Here is a 23010-nt window from a genome sequence, read left to right on the forward strand (position 1 = left end):
TAAAATTATTGAATCTGTCCAATTACTTTTGGTCCCTTTAAAAACAGGGTGGCTGAAAGTCTTAAACCCTTCATCCAATTTTAATGTGGATACCCTAAAATGAAAGCTGAAATTCTGAACTTCAACTGCATCTGAATTGTTTTGTTTAAAATTCATTGTGGTAATGTCTACAACCAAAATTAGAAAAATATTGACTCTATCCAAATATATATGGACCTAACTGTATATATCTAAACTATGTATGTATATATATATGTATATATATATATATATATATATATATATATATATATATATATATATATATATATATATGTACCAAGCAGAAAAAGAAGGCAGCACTCCAACAACAAATGAAGGTGAAAAAAGGCTGTGAAGTTTATTTCAGACCCACATCTCGCGACGTTTCGGCTCGCACTGAGCCTTTCTGGGTCTGAAATAAACTTCACAGCCTTTTTTCACCTTCATTTGTTGTTGGAGTGCTGCCTTCTTTTTCTGCTTGGCATATTACGTGGTTGGACATGTGGATGGTCCTATCCAGGAGGCTTGGCACCCACCGGTGAGCATTGTGCTGCTCTCGTTTTTTCTTATCTATATATATATCTATATATATATATAATATAATGCTGGGAGCGTCACTCTGTCCGAAGCCTTTATAGACTGCGCAAGCGCCGGCGCAGTCTGGGCCTCACAGAGTGACGCTCCCAGGAGATCGCGGTATGCGTAAACACTGAACGCACGCCGCAATCTCCACCGGAGAGTCAGGGACCGCCAGGAGGGTAAGTATATTCACCTGTCCCCCGTTCCAGCGCTGCGTGCGTCTCCGTCTCCCGGGTCCTCTGCTGCGACGTTCCCAGTTCAGAGGGCGCGATGACGCGCTTAATGCGCGCCGGCGCCGCCCTCTGACTGAACAGTCACAGCCAGAGGAGCCGGAAGATGGCGGCGCGCAGCGCTGGAACGGGACAGACAGGTGAGTATAGCAAGTGTTGGGGGCCTGAGCTAGCGGTGACTCCGGCACCTGACCCCCACAGCGCGCTGGTGTCCCCGCCTGCTCAGGCCCCCAGCACTCGGCGCCCAGCGACGATAGGTGAGCATGGTATTTTTTTTTTATATATATGGCAGCAGCATACGGGGCATATATAATGGAGCATCTTATGGGGGGCATATAATACAATGGTGGCGCAGGATGGGAGCAGCACATGACAGAACGGGCGCAGGATGGGAGCAGCACATGACAGAACGGGCGCAGGATGAGAGCAGCACATGACAGAATGGGGGCGCAGGATGGGAACAGCACATGACAGAACGGGCGCACGATGGCAGCAGCACATGACAGAATGGGAGCAGGATGGGAGCAGCACATGACAGAACGGGGGCGCAGGATGGGAGCAGCACATGACAGAACGGGGGCGCAGGATGGGAGCAGCACATGACAGAACGGGGGCGCAGGAAGGGAGCAGCACATGACAGAACAGGGACGCAGGATGGGAGCAGAACATGAAAGAACGGGGGCACAGGATGGGAGCAGCACATGACAGAACGGGGGCACAGGATGGGAGCAGCACATGACAGGATGGGAGCAGCAAATGACAGAATGGAGGCGCAGGATGGGTGCAGAACATGTCAGAATGGGGGCACAGGATGGGAGCAGCACATGTCACAATGGGGGCGCAGGATGGAAGCAGCACATGAAAGAATGGGGGCGCAGGATGGGTGCAACACATGACAGAATGGGGACACAAGATGGGTGCAACACATGGCAGGATGGGGGCGCAGGATGGGTGCAGCACATGACAGGATGGGGACGCAGGATGGAGCAGCACATGTCAGAATGGGGGTGCAGGATGGGAGCAGCACATGTCAGAATGGGGGTGCAGGATGGGTGCAGCACATGTCAGGATGGGGACACAGGATGGAGCAGCTCATGACAGGATGGGGACGCAGGATGGAGCAGCACATACCAGGATGGAGACCATATACCAATATAGATGCTAGCCACCCGGGCGTAGAACGGGTTCAATAGCTAGTATATATAAAGTGTGCTTTGAAGAATATTTCCTTTGAAAACTATGTGTAAATAACAGAATTGCTCTATGTAAAATCTCATGTTAAAATCGCATTGCAATCGGATAGCAATCACACTGCACTCAGGTGTAAATCGGATGCTAGGTCTGAAAAATCAGATTGTACTCGCATGAAAATTGCATTACACTTGCGTGACACTAATCCTACTTTTTTTAACCAAAATTGGAACTTTTTTTCATATATATTGGTATGAGCCCTTAGAATGAGAGTGAAGTTGCCACTGATTCGCAGCAGGGCTCTCATGGCATAAAATGTTATGCAAGTCCCGGGAGACCAGACACCGACATTGCTGAAACAGTATACAGTACAGACCAAAAGTTTGGACACACCTTCTCATTTAAAGATTTTTCTGTAGTTTCATGACTATGAAAATTGTACATTCACACTGAAGGCATCAAAACTATGAATTAACACATGTGGAATTGTATACTTAACAAAAAAAGTGTGAAACAACTGAAATTATGTCTTATATTTTAGGTTCTTCAAAATAGCCACCTTTTGCTTTGATGACTGCTTTGCACACTCTTGGCATTCTCTTGATGAGCTTCAAGAGGTAGTCAGCGGGAATGGTTTTCACTTCACAGGTGTGCCCTGTCAGGTTTAATAAGTGGGATTTATTGACTTATAAATGGGGTTGGGACCATCAGTTGTGTTGAGCAGAAGTCTGGTGGATACACAGCTGATAGTCCTACTGAATAGACTGTTAGAATTTGTATTATGGCAAGAAAAAAGCAGCTAAGCAAAGAAAAACGAGTGGCCATCATTACCTTAAGAAATGAAGGTCAGTCAGTCCGAAAAATTGGGAAAACTTTGAAAGTGTCCCCAAGTGCAGTGGCAAAAACCATCAAGCGCTACAAAGAAACTGGCTCACATGAGGACCGCCCCAGGAAAGGAAGACCAAGAGTCACCTCTGCTTCTGAGGATGTGTATCCGAGTCACCAGCCTCAGAAATCGCAGGTTAACAGCAGCTCAGATTAGAGACCAGGTCAATACCACACAGAGTTCTAGCAGCAGACACATCTCTACAACAACTGTTAAGAGGAGACTTTGTGCAGCAGGCCTTCATGGTAAAATAGCTGCTAGGAAACCACTGATAAGGACAGGCAACAAGCAAAAGAGAGTTGTTTGGGCTAAAGAACACAAGGAATAGACATTAAACCAGTGGAAATCTGTGCTTTGGTCTGATGAGTCCAAATTTGAGATCTTTGGTTCCAACCACCTTGTCTTTGTGTGACGCAGAAAAGGTGAACGGATGGACTCTACATGCCTGGTTCCCACCGTGAAGCCTGGAGGAGGAGGTGTGATGGTGTGGGGGTGCTTTGCTGGTGACACTGTTGGGGATTTATTCAAAATTTAAGGCATACTGAACCAGCATGGCTGCCACAGCAACTTGCAGCGGCATGCTATTCCATCCGGTTTGCATTTAGTTGGACTATCATTTATTTTTTAACAGGACAATGACCGCAAACACACCTCCAGGCTGTGTAAGAGCTATTTGACCAAGAAGGAGAGTGATGGGGTGCTACGCCAGATGAACTGGCCTTCACAGTCACCAGACCTGAACCCAATCAAGATGGTTTGGGGTGAGCTGGACCGCAGAGTGAAGGCAAAAGGGCCAACAAGTGCTAGGCATCTCTGGGAACTCCTTCAAGATTGTTGGAAGACCATTCCCGGTAACTACCTCTTGAAGTTCATCAAGAGAATGCCAAGAGTGTGCAAAGCAGTCATCAAAGCAAAAGGTGGCTACTTTGAAGAACCTAGAATATAAGACATAATTTCAGTTGTTTCACACTTTTTTGTTAAGTATATAATTCCACATGTGTTAATTCATAGTTTTGATGCCTTCAGTGTGAATGTACAGTTTTCATAGTCATGAAAATACTCACTCTATGTGGACTTTCATATGTCTTGCACTAAGAAGAGGCTTCTGCTGGTCCACTCTGCCATAAAGGCTCGACTGGTGGAGGGCTGCAGTGATAGTTGACTTTGTGGCACTTTCTCCCATCTCCTTACTGCATCTCTGGAGCTTAGCTACAGTGATCGTGGGGTTCTTCTTTACCTCTCTCACCAAGGCTCTTCTCCCACGATTGCTCAGTTTGGCTGGATGGCCAGGTCTGTGAAGACTTCTGGTGGTCCCAAACTTCTTGCATTTAAGGATTCTGGAGGCCACTGTGCTCTTAAGAACCTTAAGTACTGCATACATTTTTTTGTAATCTAGGCCAGATCTGTGCCTTGCCACAATTCTGTCCCTGAGCTCCTTGGCCAGTTCCTTTGACCTCATAATTCTCATTTAGTCTGACACGCACTGTGAGCTATAAGGTCTTATATAGATAGGTGTGTGCCTTTCCAAATCAAGTCCTATCAGTTTAATGAAACTGGACTCCACTGAAGGAGTAGAACCATCTCAAGGAGGATCACAAGGAAATGAACAGCATGTGACTTAAATATGAGTGTCTGAGCAAAGGGTCTGAATACTTATGACCATGTGATATTTCAGTTTTTCTTTTCTTATTAAATTTGCAAACATTTCTACATTTCAGTTTTTTTCAGTCAAAATGGGGTGCAGATTATGTACATTGTACATATATATATATATATATATATATATATATATAGTGGTAGGTAGATCGGCTCACTTGGCTGCACACGGAGGTAGACACAGGTACACTGCGGCTTTAAGAACTTCCTTTGGTTTATTGTAGGCAGCATAAACCATGTTGTAAAGAAAATACAGCCCTCTGGGCAAAACAGGAAAACAAAACATAATGGTGGCAGAACTAACACAGTCCTTCTGTGAGCGGGATTCCTCCCACTCACGGCTGGCAGAACACACACTGTTCAGGTTCACAAGCCCATGCAACACTTTTCTGGAGTGCTCCCTCTCGAGGCACACATTGAACACTGAAAGCTCTGGCTGACTGACTGATCACATGATCTTGACATCACACAGCTCCTGTCAGGTATGGCGGACCCCCTCCCACCTGTTCTATCAAGGTCCACTAAAACCAGCCCATAATATATCTCTCATTTCATCCTCTCAACATGTAGTGTGCTGGAGGAAACTGCTTTCGTTTTACATCACTTGCGCTATCATGCGCAGTTATACGTATCTCCCCTCCATCACATTTTTTTGCCACAATTTTACAGATTACTCTTATTTTATTGTATGTATAGCTTGTCACATCAATAGATGACCAATAAGGCTAAAAACAACCACAACACTGAAAATTAATTTATTGAAATACCTGAGCATAATAACAATAAAAAATCCAGCCACTTACGTTCGTTCAAAGAGCACAGTGACAGTGGAAAATGTTCTTATCATTATAGATTTAAATGCACATTTCCATAATACAATATTCATAATGACTTGTCAAATTGAATGCTCCTCACTACTGAAGCTATTCAACTATGTTAATAAAGAGTAACTCCAGTCAGATGAGACAAAATATATTTGTAAAATCCATATTCTTGTCCTCACAGTGCAGCATTATGTAACATAACACTATAGAAATGCAATAGCAGTAGTTGAATGGGATCCAATTATTAGTTAACCACGTATCTCAGACAGACATACGTATGTAGCAGTTTCCACCGCCACACACCTTTTTCAGTAGAGCAGTTTCTACTTTGCCCTTTAGAATTATTGCAAAGAAATTAGGAGAAAGATGATTAGCAAAACCCAGACGTGATTTAATATGGCTCTGATGATAACATGTAATATGTGAAGTGTGTGTCCCAGAGTAACGTTTGAAAGCACAAAGTGCCCTATTTTTTGGCCAATATTTTAAGTGTTTTGCACCATGTTCATATTTCTATTTGTGCCTTTTTTAAAATACATTTTTATGAGTTTGTTTTTTTCTTTTTCTTTTGCCACTGTATTCACCGAGTATATGGTTTACAGATTTTTTCGACTCAATTTATCACTTTTCATTTGATCTCCAGTCACCTTCCTGGAATGATTGTATGTAGACCTAAAATTTTTATGTAATTTTTGTGACATTTTGAACAGGGCATGTGACTTTTTGTCCAAAAAAAAAATCACAAAACAGGTTAAAAGAAGAGACAAAAAAGAGCATTTTTTATGTTGTGCAAAACGCATGCACCATTTTGATGAATTTGGCACAAAAAACATCAGTGAATACAATAAGACAAAAATGGAAAACTGACTTAAATAAACTGCTAATGGTGAATGGAGTCCAACGTTTGGACTTTGTAGTTTGCAACTTAAAATACTGTCTATTCTGGAGGTTTGTTAAAATGCAATATTAAAAAAGAAACAAAACTAAAATTATTGATATTGACAAATAGCGTCCCATTAACATATAATGGTGTCCAACATCATTACATTGGGGTACTATAATTTTTTCTAACAAGAAAAGTGCTGGAAAAGATGTTATTCTTGTTAGAAACACTAAGAGAAAGACTGGTAAAACCCAAATGTGAACAGAGCCTAAAACTATAACCATAAGGGATTAGTTTAAAAAAGAATCAACAAGGTAACATTTGATGGGGATATAACATGATCTTCATAAAAAATGCAGAAAAACTCTGAATTTACACAATACTTTGACTAGTGAGGTGCACAAATCTTGAAAAATAGCATCTTAGAACCTCTCGGAAGCAGTGCCACGTCACAGAAAACATCCAAAGAAAATACATACATCCTACTAGAAAAAAATAATGGAAAAACTGATAACTATGGAATGTTTAACACTGATAAGCAGATGAAGTTTCACGCTGAGATGAATTTCTCTGTAGCTCAGAACTGTGCAATTCTTTCCCTGGACTTGTACGTTTCCATTATAAGAGAGATGACAGGAACTAGACAGAACACAACATAAAATATTTATACTCCGATTCCGGTTGGAATAGTATACAAGCCTTCACTTCATTTTCTTCCAGACTCAACGTGACAGAAACCGCAAGTGCCGCGTAGAAAAGGTATTACGGTTTGTAATGCAGGAAATATCATTATATAAATACATCAATAAATAAGATTCTCTGTATTTGTAGGAAATAGAGGCAAATTCTTTTCTCGTCATGTTGGCAGAATCTGAAGTCTTATCCAATTAAGATAAGACAAGCCTTTTACTCTAAGTCCCTAATGAGACTCATGACTGTGGAAAATGTCCGCTAAATTCCCATAGTGATTGCACCGTAGAAGGATCTGTATGTTTATTTTCGTCCCGCGGTAGTTCATGTAATTTTCACAGGTGATTTCTTGTGAGCGCAGAGTAAGCTGACATAGGGAACTCCAATAAAAGCCCACTTTTCACTAGGCCAGAATTTAATGACAGGTCCTTGCTCTGGGATTTCAGATGCAGCATCAAAGTAGGCGAAGCAAACACAGCCAAGATAAGCAGCTAGACAGATGAGAATGTGCCTGCAAGACACAAGAAACGTAATAAACTCTCCGTCCCGATACCGCTCTCTATTTATTATCCATGAAAGGCCAGCTCTGGAGCTCATCTCTCAGTCATTAAAATCTGATATATTCTGTCTTATATTAAACTGGAAATTATACATTCTTTTGAAAAGGTTTGGAAGATCAGTTCTCAATGTTACATAATACATTTTAAATCAAAGAAGCTGTCAGCTTATGAGGTGAGGCCATTTACTGTTCATATCACTATGTTTATTAGTGTAAGGCTGGTGTCACACTACCGTAGAATACGGGCGAGTGCTATGCGAGAAAACATCGCATAGTACTCGGACCAGTGTTAAACTATGGGCAGCTCACATCACCGTTTATTTTCTCGGGCGTATTCAACATGCATTTAAAATCACAGCATGCTGCGATTGTCACCGAGACTCGGCCGAGACTTGCCAATGCAAGCCTATGGGTGCAAGAAAAAAAAGTGCACAGCACTGGGACCATGTGAGGCTGTCCAATTTTTACACACCGGTGTCCTTTGAAAAGCCGGCAATTCATGTGCAGCATACAGTAAAATCACACTGACAGGTTAGAATAGAATAGATAGAATAGATGTACAGTGGGTACGGAAAATATTCATACCCCTTTAAATTTTTCACTCTTTGTTTTATTGCAGCCATTTGGTAAATTCAAAAAAAATTCTTGACTGAAAAAAGCAGAAATGTAGAAATTTTTTCAAATGTAATAAAAAAGAAAAACTGAAATATCACATGGTCATAAGTATTCAGACCCTTTGCTCAGACACTCATATGTTCCTTGTGATCCTCCTTGAGATGGTTCTACTCCTTTATTGGAGTCCAGCTGTGTTTAATTAAACTGATAGGACTTGATTTGGAAAGGTACACACCTGTCTATATAAGACCTCGCAGTGCATGTCAGACCAAATGAGAATCATGAGGTCAAAGGAACTGGCCAAGGAGCTCAGAGACAGAATAGCAGCAAGGCACAGATCCAGCCAAGGTTACAACAGAATTTCTGCAGTACTCAAGCTTCCTAAGAGCACAGTGGCCTCCATAATCCTTAAATGGAAGAAGTTTGGGACTATCAGAAGTCTCCCTAGACCTTGCCGTCCAACAAAACTGAGCAATTGTGGGAGAAGAGCCTTGGTGAGAGAGGTAAAAAAAAGAACCCCAAGATCACTGTGACTAAGCTCCAGAGATGCAGTAGGGAGATGGGAGAAAGTTCCACAAAGTCAACTATCACTGCAGCCCTCCATCAGTTGGGCCTTTATGGCATAGTGGCCCAATGGAGGCCTCTCCTCAGTGCAAGACATATGAAAGCCTGCATAGAGTTTGCTAAAAAACACATGAAGGACTCCCAGACTATGAGAAATAAGATTCCCTGGTCTGATGAGATGAAGATAGACCTTTTTGGTAATAATTCTAAGTGGTATGTGTGGAAAAAACCAGGCACTGCTCATCTCCTGCCCAGTACAATCCCAACAGTGAAACATGGTGGTGGCAGCATCATGCTATGGGGGTGTTTTTCAGCTGCAGGGACAGAACGACTGGTTGGTATTGAAGGAAACATGAATATGGCCAAGTACAGAGATATCCTGGATGAAAACATCTTCAAGACTGCTCTGGACCTCAGACTTGGTTGAAGTTTCACCTTTCAACAAGACAATGACCCTAAGCACACAGCTAAAATAACAAAGGAATGGCTTCAGAACAACTCTGTGACGATTTTTGAGTGGCCCAGCCAGAGCCCTGACCTAAACCCAATTGAACATCTCTGGAGAGACCTGAAAATGGCTGTCCACCAACGTTTACCATCCAACCTGACTGAACTGGAGAGGATGTGCAAGGAAGAATGGCAGAGGATCCCTAAATCCAGGTGTGGAAAACTTGTTGCATCATTCCCAAGAAGACTCATGGCTGTACTAGCTCAAAAGGGTGCTTCTACTCAATACTGAGCAAAGGGTCTGAATACTTATGATCATGTGATATTTCAGTTTTTCTTTTTAAATAAATTTGCAAAAATTACTACATTTCTGTTTTTTTCAGTCAAGATGGGGTGCAGAGTGTACTTTAATGAGAAAAAAATGAACTTTTTGAATTTAATGGCTGCAATGAAACAAAGAGTGAAAAATTTAAAGGGGTGTGAATACTTTCCACACCCACTGTATACACATAGAATACATAGATATATAGATGTCAGTGACACACATATATATACAGCGGGGGAAATAAGTATTTGATCCCTTGCTGATTTTGTAAGTTTGCCCACTGACAAAGACAAGAACTGTCTATAATTTAAAGGTAGGTTAATTTTAACCTTGAGAGCTAGGATATCAAAAATAAAATCCAGAAAATCACATTGCATAAATTACATAAATTTATTTGCATTTTGCAATGAGAAATAAGTATTTGATCCCCTACCAAGCATTAAGAATTCTGGCTCCTACAGACCAGTTAGACGCTCCTAATCAACTCGTTAACTGTATTACATAGTCACGTTTATAAAAGACTCCTGTCCACAGATCAATTAATCAGTCAGACTCTAGCCTCTACTACATGGGCAAGACCAAAGAGCTTTATAAGGATGCCAAGGACAAAATCATAGACCTGCACAAAGCTGCAATGGGCTACAAAACCATAAGTTAGATGCTCGATGAGAAGGGGACAGCTGTAGGTGCAATAGTAAGAAAATGGAAGAAATACAAAGTGACTGTCAATCAACATCGATCTGGGGCACCATGCAAAATCTCATCTTGTGGGGTATCCTTGATCATGAGGAAGGTGAGAGATCAGCTTAAAACTACATGGGGGAACTTGTTAATGATCTCAAAGCAATTGGGACCACAGTCACCAGCAAACCATTGGTAACACATTACGTCGTAAAGGTTTAAAATCCTGCAGTGCACGCAAGGTCCCCCCTGCTCAAGAAGGTACATGTGCAGGCCTGTCTGAAATTTGCCAATGAACACCTGGATGATTCTGTGAGTGATTGAGAGAAGGTGCAGTGGTCAGATGAGACAAAAATTGAGGTCTTTGGCATTAACTCAACTCGCAGTGTTTGGAGGAATAGAAATGATGTCTATGACCCAAAGAACACCGTCCCCACTGTCACATGACTACTTCACGGCATCAATGGATGAATAGATGGAGCTATGTACCGTAAAATCCTGAGTGACAACCTCCTTCCTCCACCAGGACATTAAAAATGGGTTGTGGCTGGGTCTTCCAGTCAGACAATGACCCAAAACATACAGCCAAGACAACAAAGGAGTGGCTCAAAAAGAAGCATGTTAAGGTTATGGAGTGGCCTAGCCAGTCTTCAGACCTTATTCCCATAGAAAAATTTTGGAGGGAGTTGAAGTTCTGAGTTGCCAAGCAACAGCCTCAAAATTTTAATGCTTTAGAGATGATCTGCAAAGAGGAGTGGACCAAATTTCCTCCTGACATGTGCACACACCTCATCATCAACTACAAAAAACGTCTGACTGCTGTGCTTGCCAACAAGGGTTTTGCCACCAAGTATTAAGTCTTGTTTGCCAGAGGAATCAAATACATATTTCTCACTACAAAATGCAAATAAATGTATATAATTTATACAATGTGATTTTCTGGATTTTGTTATTGATATTCTATATCTCAATGTTAAAATTAACCTACCCTTAAAATTATAGACTATTCATGTCTTTGTCAATGGGCAAACTTATAAAATCAACAAGGGATCAAATACTTATTTCCCCCACTGTATGTATATATATTACATAGATAGATAGAAGAAAAGCTTGTAATTCATCTGCCGTGTTCTGTAAAATCACTGCAGGAACTGACAGTATAGAAGATGGATTACAAATGGGAAATACATATAGAATATATATATATATATATATATATATATATATACAGTGGGGCAAAAAAGTATTTAGTCAGTCAGCAATAGTGCAAGTTCCACCACTTAAAAAGATGAGAGGCGTCTGTAATTTACATCATAGGTAGACCTCAACTATGGGAGACAAACTGAGAAAAAAAAATCCAGAAAATCACATTGTCTGTTTTTTTAACATTTTATTTGCATATTATGGTGGAAAATAAGTATTTGGTCAGAAACAAAATTTCATCTCAATACTTTGTAATATATCCTTTGTTGGCAATGACAGAGGTCAAACGTTTTCTGTAAGTCTTCACAAGGTTGCCACACACTGTTGTTGGTATGTTGGCCCATTCCTCCATGCAGATCTCCTCTAGAGCAGTGATGTTTTTGGCTTTTCGCTTGGCAACACGGACTTTCAACTCCCTTCAAAGGTTTTCTATAGGGTTGAGATCTGGAGACTGGCTAGGCCACTCCAGGACCTTGAAATGCTTCTTACGAAGCCACTCCTTTGTTGCCCTGGCGGTGTGCTTTGGATCATTGTCATGTTGAAAGACCCAGCCACGTTTCATCTTCAACGCCCTTGCTGATGGAAGGAGGTTTGCACTCAAAATCTCACGATACATGGCCCCATTCATTCTTTCATGTACCCGGATCAGTCGTCCTGGCCCCTTTGCAGAGAAACAGCCCCAAAGCATGATGTTTCCACCACCATGCTTTTCAGTAGGTATGGTGTTTGATGGATGCAACTCAGTATTCTTTTTCCTCCAAACATGACAAGTTGTGTTTCTACCAAACAGTTCCAGTTTGATTTCATCAGACCATAGGACATTCTCCCAAAACTTCTCTGGATCATCCAAATGCTCTCTAGCAAACTTCAGACGGGCCCGGACATGTACTGGCTTAAGCAGTGGGACACGTCTGGCACTGCCGGATCTGAGTCCATGGTGGCGTAGTGTGTTACTTATGGTAGGCCTTGTTACATTGGTCCCAGCTCTCTGCAGTTCATTCACTAGGTCCCCCCGCATGGTTCTGGGATTTTTGCTCACCGTTCTTGTGATCATTCTGACCCCACGGGGTGGGATTTTGCGTAGAGCCCCAGATCGAGGGAGATTATCAGTGGTCTTGTATGTCTTCCATTTTCTAATTATTGCTCCCACTGTCGATTTTTTCACTCCAAGCTGGTTGGCTATTGCAGATTCAGTCTTCCCAGCCTGGTGCAGGGCTACAATTTTGTTTCTGGTGTCCTTTGACAGCTCTTTGGTCTTCACCATAGTGGAGTTTGGAGTCAGACTGTTTGAGGGTGTGCACAGGTGTCTTTTTATACTAATAACAAGTTTAAACAGGTGCCATTACTACAGGTAATGAGTGGAGGAAAGAGGAGACTCTTAAAGAAGAAGTTACAGGTCTGTGAGAGCCTGAAATCTTGATTGTTTGTTTCTGACCAAATACTTATTTTCCACCATAATATGCAAATAAAATGTTAAAAAAACAGACAATGTGATTTTCTGGATTTTTTTTTCTCAGTTTGTCTCCCATAGTTGAGGTCTACCTATGATGTAAATTACAGACGCCTCTCATCTTTTTAAGTGGTGGAACTTGCACTATTGCTGACTGACTAAATACTTTTTTGCCCCACTGTATATGTCAGTGACAAATGGGGGGTAGTATCCATGGCCCCTTCCTAGGCTATTAATATCAGCCCACAGCTGTCTGCACAGCCTTTGCTGGTTATTAATTATAGGGGGACCCTACATCATTTTTTTTAGGGTCAGCTGTGGGTTGATATTAATAGCCTGGGAAGCTCCATGGATATTATATTACCCCCTTCCCAGGCTATAAACATCTGCCCCCAGCCGTCGGCTTTCCCACTGCAGGTTACGAAAATTACGTGAGAGCCCACGCCATTTTTTTCTGAAAAATAATCTTTTATTAATTAAATACATGTACAGTAATTTGCACAAACACACTGTACTAATTGTATTTGTCACTGACATCTATATATCTATCTATTCTATATGTATTTACTGTACTGTATGTAATCCAGCTAATCTATCCTGTTGGCTCCTGCAGTGATGTTACCGAACACGGCAGATGAATTACCGGCTTTTCTTCTATCTATCTATCTATCTATCTATCTATCTATCTATCTATCTATCTATCTATCTATCTGTCTGTCTATCTCTCTATCTATCTATCTATCAATCAATCTATCTATCAATCTATCTATCTATAAAGCTATCTATCTCATATCTCCATCTATCTATCTATCTATCTATCTATCTATCTATCTATCTATCTATCTATCTATCTATCTATCTATCTATCTCATATCTATATATCTATCTCATATGTATCTATCTACCTATCTTATATCTATCTATTCATCTATCTATCTCCTATCTATCTATCTATCTATCTATCTATCTATCTATCTATCTTCTATCTATCTATCTATCTACCTATCTATCTACATATCTCATATCTATCTATCTATCTATCTATCTATCTATCTATCTATCTATCTATCTATCTAACACAGAAAACTGGAACAGCACTTTACCAACAGGTGGGTGCATGCCTCCCAGACAAAATATCCAAGATTTGCCTCAATCCAGACATAGGAAAAAATGCAGGCAGCACTCCATAGCTTAAGGGTATGTGCACACGTATTCTGGGTCCACTGCGGATTTTTCTGCAGCAGGTTCCAGCAGATTTAATAAATACGCAGTGGAAAACCGCTGCGGATTTATCACGGATTTACCGTGGTTTTTCTGCGGTTTTCACTGCGGTTTTACAACTGCGGTTTTCCATAGGGGCAGTTATAAAACCGCTGCGGAATCCGCAGAAAGAAGTGACATGCTGCGGAATGTAAATCACTGCGTTTCCACGTGGTTTATTCCGCAGCATGTGCACAGCGTTTTTTGTTTCCCATAGGTTTACATTGAACTGTAAACACATGAGAAACTGTTGCGGACCCGCAGCTGCGGAAACGCTGCGGATCCGCAGCAAAATTCGCATTGTGTGCACATAGCCTAAAGGTGAAACCTCCAGTCCTCAAGACCCCACAACACGTCATGTTTTCAGGATTTCCTTAGTATTGCACAGGTGATAATTTCATCATCTGCTCAAGCATTAATTCCATCGCCTATGCAATACTAAGGAAATCCTGAAAACATGACCTGCTGTGGGGTCTTGAGGACTGGAGGGTTAGGTTCCCTTTATCACCTTTATGTTGGGGGGTGGCATATCAGTGTGTTTTCTGGTTTTTTAATAAAAAAAGCATGCGTTTTTTACCGCAAAAAACGCATGTACCAAAAAACGCATGCGTCCCCATTGACTCCAATGTATTTTTTGACCCCAAAAAAACGCATGAAAACGCATGCGGTTTTTTTTGGTCCAAAAAACGCTTCCAAAAATACTACAAGTAGCATTTCAGAAAATGAACGCATGCAGTAAAAAAACACATGCGTCACAAAACGCGACCAAACGCGTACACAAAAAAAAAAACGCTGCAGACAAAAACGCAAGTGTGAAACCACCCTAATTCTGAACATAACCACATCCCCAATTATAAGAAGGTGATAACACTTATGTAACATTATTTTAGTTGTGTTATTTTTATTTTCCCACCTCAAAATCATTTCAGTTTGTTTCTCAATGGATTTGTACAGATTATGGGTGGCATTGACGGTGGAAAAAGTTCTGAAATTATTCTTTTTGGCATGACTTTTTACATGAAGGACCCTGCTTTTTAACAGAGGTGTGTGGATTTTGATTTTTTATTTACATACTTTATCAATCTATTACAGGATGAAATTACTTACCATACACAATGGAGGTAGGGGAAGTTGAAATGAGCCCACATTTCACAAAACGCCTTATCACTGATCCAGCAGACTAAAGCTAATGTCCACCAAAAGCCAGACATAAGCCCCAACTTGTAAACTCTCATGTTGTCACATCTAGAAGAAAAAAATGAGATCATAAGGCATATATGTCATCCAAATTTTATTAATCAGTTAATCTGTCACACACTGAGATTCCAAATTTTCTATTTGCTCTGCTCTTGAGTGACAACTGTGGAATTCATCTAGGAGTTTTCTAGAGCAATTGCTCAACGGCAGATGGGGAAGGTTGTAAAACATTCAGTGCAAAGAGCCCAAAACATATCACAGGTAATGCCCCTTGGGTACTTGGAATTCTAGTTAACAGAGGATTTAACCCCTTAGCGACCTTTTAACGGCGGCCGCTAAGGGTACTTAAACCACAGCGCCGTTAATTAACGGCGCTGTGGAAAAAGTCAATAGCGCCCCCCAGAGGCCGATTTTCTTTGGGGTCTCGGCTGCCGGGGGTAGCCGAGACCCCAGAGAACATGATTCGGGGGGTTTTGTACCCACCCCGCATTTGCGATCGCCGGTAATTAACCGTTTACCGGCGATCGCAAAAAAAAAAAAAATGCGATCTCTTTTTAATTTCTCTGTCCTCCGATGTGATCGCACATCGGAGGACAGAGAAAAGGGGTCCCAGGTGGCCCCCCAATACTTACCTAGCTCCCCCGGTGCTCCTCGTGTCTCCCGGTGGGGGCCACCATCTTCAAAATGGCGGGCGCATGCGCAGTGCGCCCGCCGGCCGGCCCCGCGAGAATCTTTGGGGTCTCGGCTGCCGGGGGTAGCCGAGACCCCAAAGAGCATGATCGGGGTCGGTTTTACCGACCCCTGTTTTGCGATCGCCGGTAATTAACTGTTTACCGGCGACCGCAAAAAAAAAAAAAGAAAAAAGTAAAGTGTAATTCTCTGTCCTCTGATGTGATCGCACATCAGAGGACAGAGAAATAGGGGGATTCGGGGACCCTATTATACTCACCTGTGTCCCTGGATCCTCTTGCTGCTCCTCCTGGCCGCCGGCAGAAGAAAATGGCGGGCGCATGCGCAGTGCGCCCGCCATCTGTCTCCATCTGACGGCCGGCAGGAGAACAGCAGTTGGGGCTAAAAGTAGGGTTAGGGTTAGGGTTAGGGGTAGGGTTAGGGGTAGGGTTAGGGGTAGGGTTAGGGGTAGGGTTAGGGGTAGGGTTAGGGGTAGGGTTAGGGTTAGGGCTAGGGTTAGGGTTAGGGTTAGGGGTAGGGTTAGGGTTAGGGTTAGGGGTAGGGGTAGGGTTAGGGTTAGGGTTAGGGTTAGGGTTAGGGGTAGGGTTAGGGGTAGGGTTAGGGGTAGGGTTAGGGTTAGGGGTAGGGTTAGGGGTAGGGTTAGGGTTAGGGGTAGGGTTAGGGGTAGGGTTAGGGGTAGGGGTAGGGGTAGGGTTAGGGGTAGGGCTAGGGTTAGGGGTAGGGTTAGGGGTAGGGTTAGGGGTAGGGGTAGGGGTAGGGGTAGCGTTAGTTGTAGGGTTAGGGTTAGGGGTAGGGTTAGTGCTAGGGGTAGGGCTAGGGGTAGGGTTAGGGGTAGGGTTAGGGGTAGGGTTAGGGCTAGGGTTAGGGCTAGGGTTAGGGCTAGGGTTAGTGTTAGGGCTAGGGCTAGGGTTGGGGCTAAATTTAGGGTTAGGGTTGGGGCTAAATTTAGGGTTAGGCTTCTTTCACACTTACGTCGGTACGGGGCCGTCGCAATGCGTCGGCCCGACATACCGACGCACGTTGTGAAAATTGTGCACAACGTGGGCAGCAGCTGTAGTTTTTCAAAGCATCCGCTGCCCAATCTATGTCCTGGGGAGGAGGGGGCGGAGTTACGGCCACGCATGCGCGGTCAGAAATGGCGGATGCGACGTACAAAAAAACGTTTCATTGAACATTTTTTTGTGCCGACGGTCCGCCAAAACACAACTGATCCAGTGCACGACGGACGCGACGTGTGGCCATCTGTCACGATCCGTCAGCAATACAAGTCTATGGGCAAAAAACGCATCCTGCGGGCACATTTGCAGGATCCGTTTCTTGTCCAAAACGAAGGATTGTGACGGAATGCCAAACGACGCAAGTGTGAAAGTAGCCTTAGGGCTAGGGTTAGGGTTGGGGCTAAAGTTAGGGCTAGGGTTGGGGCTAAAGTTAGGGTTAGAGCTGGGATTAGGGTTAAGGTTTGGATTAGGGTTGGTATTAGGGTTAGGGTTGGCATTAGGGTTACGCTTGGGATTAGGGTTAGGTTTGGGATTAGGGTTGAGATTAGGATTAGGGGTGTGTTGGATTTAGAGTTTTGATTAGGGTTATGGTTAGGGTTGACATTAGGGTTGTTTTGGGGTAAGGGTTGTGATTATGGTTAGGGTTAGTGATTAGGATTATGGATCAGGTTGGGATTAAGGTTAGGGCTGTGTTGGGGTTAGGGTTGGAGCTAGAATTGGGGGGTTTCCACTGTTTAGGTACATCAGGGGGTCTCCAAACACGACAGCCAATTTTGCGCTCAAAAAGTCAAATGGTGCTCCCTCCCTTCTGAGCTCTGCCGTGCGCCCAAACAGTGGGTTACCCCCACATATGGGGCATCAGCGTACTCGGGATAAATTGGACAACAACTTCTGGGGTCCAATTTCTCTTCTTACCCTTGTGAAAATAAAAACTTGGGGGCTACAAAATCTTTTTTGTGGAAAAATATATATATATATTTTTTTCATGACTTTGCATTATAAACTTCTGTGAAGCACTTGGGCATTCAAAGTTCTCACCACACATCTATATAAGTTCCTTGGGGGGTCTAGTTTCCAAAACGGGGTCACTTGTGGGGGGTTACTACTGTTTAGGTACATCAGGGGCTCTGCAAACGCAACATAACGCCCACAGACCATTCTATCTAAGTCTGCATTCCAAAATGGCGCTCCTTCCCTTCTGAGCTCTGCCGTGCGCCCAAACAGTGGTTTACCCCCACATATGGGGCATCAGCATACTCAGGATAAATTGGACAACAACTTTAGTGGTCCAATTTCTCCTGTTACCCTTGTGAAAATAAAAACTTGGGGGCTACAATATCTTTTTTGTGAAAAAAAAATATTTTTTATTTTCACGACTCTGCATTCTAAACTTCTGTGAAGCACTTGGGCATTCAAAGTTCTCACCACACATCTAGATAAGTTCCTTGGGGGGTCTAGTTTCCAAAATGGGGTCACTTGTGGGGGGTTACTACAGTTTAGGTACATCAGGGGCTCTGCAATCGCAACATAATGACCACAGACCATTCTATCAAAGTCTGCATTCCAAAAAGGCGCTCCTTCCCTTCCGAGCTCTGCCGTGCGCCCAAACAGTGGTTTACCCCCACATATGGCGCATCAGCGTGCTCGGGATAAATTGGACAACAACTATTGCAGTCCAATTTCTCCTGTTACCCTTGTGAAAATAAAAACTTGGGGGCTACAATATCTTTTTTGTGGAAAAAAAATATATTTTTTATTTTCACGACTCTGCATTATAAACTTCTGTGAAGCACTTGGGCATTCAAGGTTCTCACCACACATCTAGATAAGTTCCATGGGGGGTCTAGTTTCCAAAATGGGGTCACTTGTGGGGGATTTCTACTTTTTAGGCACATCAGGGGCTCTCCAAACGCGACATGGCGTCCGATCTCAATTCCAGCCAATTCTACATTGAAAAAGTAAAACGGCACTTTTTCTCTTCCAAGCTCTGCGGTGCGCCCAAACAGTGGTTTACCCCCACATATTGGGTATCGACGTACTCAGGAGAAATTGCACAACAACTTTTGTGGTCTAATTTCTCCTGTTACCCTTGTGAAAGTAAAAATTTGTGGGCAAAAAGATCATTTTTGTAGAAAAAAATGCAATTTTTTTTTCACGGCTCTACATTATAAACTTCTGTGAAGCACATGGGGGTTCAGAGTACTCACCACACATCTAGATATGTTCCTTAAGGGGTCTAGTTTCCAAAATGGGGTCACTTGTGGGGGGTTTCCACTGTTTAGGCACATCAGAGGCTCTCCAAACGCGACATGGCGTCAAATCTCAATTCCAGCCAATTCTACATTGAAAAAGTAAAACGGCGCTCCTTCTCTTCTAAGCTCTGCGGTGCGCCCAAACAGTGGTTTACCCTCACATATGGGGTATCGACGTATTCAGGAGAAATCGCACAACAACTTTTGTGGTCTAATTTCTCCTGTTACCCTTGTGAAAATAAGAATTTGTGGGCGAAAAGATCATTTTTGTGTAAACAAAAGCGATTTTTTATTTTCACGGCTCTACGTTATAAACTTCTGTGAAGCACTTGGGGGTTCAGAGTGCTCACCACACATCTAGATAAGTTCCTTAAGGGGTCTCGTTTCCAAAATGGTGTCACTTGAGGGGTTTCCACTGTTTAGGCACATCAGGGGCTCTCTAAGCGTGACATGGCGTCCGATCTCAATTCCAGCCAATTCTGCATTGAAAAAGTCAAACGGCGCTCCTTCACTTCTAAGTTCTGCGGTGCGCCCAAAAAGTGGTTTACCCCCACATATGGGGTATTGGCGTATTCAGGAGAAATTGCATAACAAAATTTATGGTTACATTTCTGTTTTTACACTTGTGGAAATAAAAAAAATGGTTCTGAATTAAGATGTTTGCAAAAAAAAGTTAAATGTTCATTTTTTCCTTCCACATTGTTTCAGTTCCTGTGAAGCACGTAAAGGGTTAATAAACTTCTTGAATGTGGTTTTGAGAACCTTGAGGGGTGTAGTTTTTAGAATGGTGTCACACTTCATTATTTTCTATCATATAGACCCCTCAAAATGACTTCAAATGTGATGTGGTCCCTAAAATAAAATGGTGTTGTAAAAATGAGAAATTGCTGGTCAACTTTTAACCCTTATAACTCCCTAACAAAAAAAAATTTTGTTTCCAAAATTGTGCTGATGTAAAGTAGACATGTGGGAAATGTTATTTATTAACTATTTTTCGTGACATATCTCTCTGATTTAAGGGCATAAAAATACAAAGTTTGAAAATTGCAAAATTTTAAAAATTTTCGCCATATTTCCGTTTTTTTCATAAATAATCGCAAGTAATATCGAAGAAATGTTACCACTAAAATGAAGTACAATATGTCACGAAAAAACAATCTCAGAATCAGCGGGATCCGTTGAAGCGTTCCAGAGTTATAACCTCATAAAGTGACAGTGGTCAGAATTGCAAAAATTGGCCTGGTCATTAAGTACCAAATTGGCTCTGTCACTAAGGGGTTAATGGAGTTTACCCATGAACAAAAGTGAATTTTATTCAATAGATCTTGGAATAATAATGATTTCCACAATTGGATGTGTTTAAATAAAATGCTCCTGTGCTGAGATAATCTTGTAAATGTGCCCCTGCTGTGTACTGTGTAATGGCCCTGTAAAGGTACCTTCACACTGAGCGACTTAACAACGATATCGCTAGCGATCCGTGACGTTGCAGCATCCTGGCTAGCGATATCGTTCAGTTTGACACGCAGCAGCGATCTGGATCCTGCTGTGACATCGTTGGTCAGAGCAGAAAGGCCAGAACTTTATTTCGTCGCTGGATCTCCCGCAGACATCGCTGGATCGGCGTGTGTGACACCGATTCAGCGATGTCTTCACTGGTAACCAGGGTAAATATTGGGTTACTAAACGCAGGGCCGCGCTTAATAACCCGATGTTTACCCTGGTTACCATTGTAAATGTAAAAAACAAACACTACATACTTACATTCCGGTGTCTGTCCCCTCGCCGTCAGCTTCCCGCACTGACTGAGAGCGCCGGCCGGCCGTAAAGCACAGTGGTGACGTCACCGCTCTGCTTTACGGCCGGCCGGCGCTGAGACAGTGCAGGGAAGCTGAGGCCGGGGGACAGACACCGGAATGTAAGTATGTAGTGTTTGGGTTTTTTTACATTTACAATGGTAACCAGGGTAAACATCGGGTTACTAAGCGCGGCCCTGGGCTTAGTAACCCGATGTTTACCCTGGTTACCAGAGGACTTCGGCATCGTTGGTCGCTGGAGAGCTGTCTGTGTGACAGCTCTCCAGCGACCATACAGCGACGAAACAGCGACGCTGCAGCGATCGGCATCGTTGCCTATATCGCTGCAGCGTCGCTTAATGTGACGGTACCTTAAGGGACATGGTCTGATCATACCACAGCTACTGGGCAGGGTAAGGGAGTGTATGGATATTTCAGCATGGGATCACAAATGATTCTTTATTTGAGGTAAAACACTGTTTAAAAAAAGGCAGGGAAATGTTTTACCTCACAAAAAGAATTAGCTGTGATCCCATGCTGTCTTGTCTGTATACTCTCTTTTGCTTCCTCCCCTGCTCAGGAGTTGTGATATGATCCAGAGGCATATCTAGGGGGGGACAGCCGGGGCATGCGCCCCGGGCGCAGCTGGCAGGGGGGCGCAGTCGGGCCGCCTAATGCGGCGGTCCGCAGTGTCTCCCCTGGCAGCTGCATTCTGCCGCCCCCTCGGACTGGGAGTCAGCTGTTCTCTGTGCTGACTGTCAAGCTGACAGCTGGCACAGAGAAGCTGCAGCGCGCCGGCTCCCAGTATTCAATTGTACTCGTATCTTACATACACAAGTACAATTGAAGATCTGACTGCAGTGCCTAGAACGGAGGTGATTTTGGGAGGTAATGATGTCACCGGAAGGGGCGGGGCCTCCTTCAGTCCAGTGAAGACAGATATCAGGAAGCTGCTGAGGCTGCTAGAGAACTGAGGGTCTGCAGCATGGAGCTGTGTGAGGAGAGGACCGAGGTGTGTGGGGAATGGGGGGGTGATGAGGGGCTGTGTAGTGGATGATAAGAGGCTGTGTGGGGAATGAGGAGGTGATGAGGGGCTGTGTAGTGGATGAAAAGAGGCTGGGTGGGGAATGGGGGGATGATGAGGGGCTGTGTGAGAGAAGGGGGGATGATGAGGGGCTATGGGGGAGAAGGGGTTGATGAGGGGCTGTATGGGGCGATGGGGGGCTGTGTGGGGAATGGGGGGATGAGAGGCTGGGTGATGATGAGAGCCTGTGTGGGGAATGGGGGGAATGATGAGAGGTTCTGTGGAGAAGCGGGGTGATGAGGGCCTTTGTGGGGAATGGGGGGATGATGAGGGTCTGTATGGGAGATGATGAGGGCCTGTGGGGAATGGGGGGATGATGAGGGGCTGTGGGGAATGGGGGGATGATGAGGGGCTGTGTGGGGGTGATGAGGGGGAGATGGGGTTGATGAGAGGCTGTGGGGGGATGAGGAGATGGGGTGATGAGGGGCTGTGTGTGTGGGGAATGGGGGGATGATGAGGGGCTGTGTGGGGGTGATGAGGGGGAGATGGGGTTGATGAGGGGCTGTGGGGGGATGAGGAGATGGTGGTGATGAGGGGCTGTGTGTGTGGGGAATGGGTGGATTTATTGTGTGGGGGAGATCTGAGGACAGAAAATGAAGAGCAAAGGGGGAGATGGGGGCATATATGAGGAAACAGTACGGGGGAATGAGGGCATGTATGAGGAAACATGTATGAGGGTGATGGGATGTGTGCAGACATAGTATCGGGAGTCAGATGAGCAGGCAGTGTAGAAAGTGAGGGGGTAAATATATGAGGAGACAGTATGGCGAACAGGAGGGATGTGAGAGGAGACAGTATGAGGGAGGGGAATAGTGTGAGGAGACAGTATGGGGGGAGAAAAGTGAGTGGGCACAGAATAGAAACTGAGTAGTGGGGACGTAGCATGGGGGGACATTGTAAGGGCACATCCAGGAGGGGACAGTATACCA

The 23010-nt window shown here is 43.6% G+C and overlaps 1 protein-coding gene across 1 annotated transcript in view; it reads right to left on the reverse strand.

Annotated features, from left to right (window-relative positions):
• Window positions 1–5302: 5302 nt before the first annotated feature.
• The window catches only part of ACER2 (alkaline ceramidase 2), a 109737-nt gene continuing 92029 nt past the window's right edge, over window positions 5303–23010 (reverse strand). The window contains exons 5-6 of the mRNA XM_069766106.1: window positions 15172–15309; window positions 5303–7471 (exon numbers count right to left, since the gene is read on the reverse strand). Of these exons, the coding sequence (XP_069622207.1) occupies window positions 7285–7471; window positions 15172–15309 (325 nt within the window). The 3' untranslated portion in view covers window positions 5303–7284. The remainder of the gene's footprint in view (window positions 7472–15171; window positions 15310–23010) is intronic.

The sequence above is a fragment of the Ranitomeya imitator genome, chromosome 1, assembly GCF_032444005.1.
Source record: "Ranitomeya imitator isolate aRanImi1 chromosome 1, aRanImi1.pri, whole genome shotgun sequence".
In the NCBI taxonomy this organism is placed as follows: Eukaryota; Metazoa; Chordata; class Amphibia; order Anura; family Dendrobatidae; genus Ranitomeya; species Ranitomeya imitator.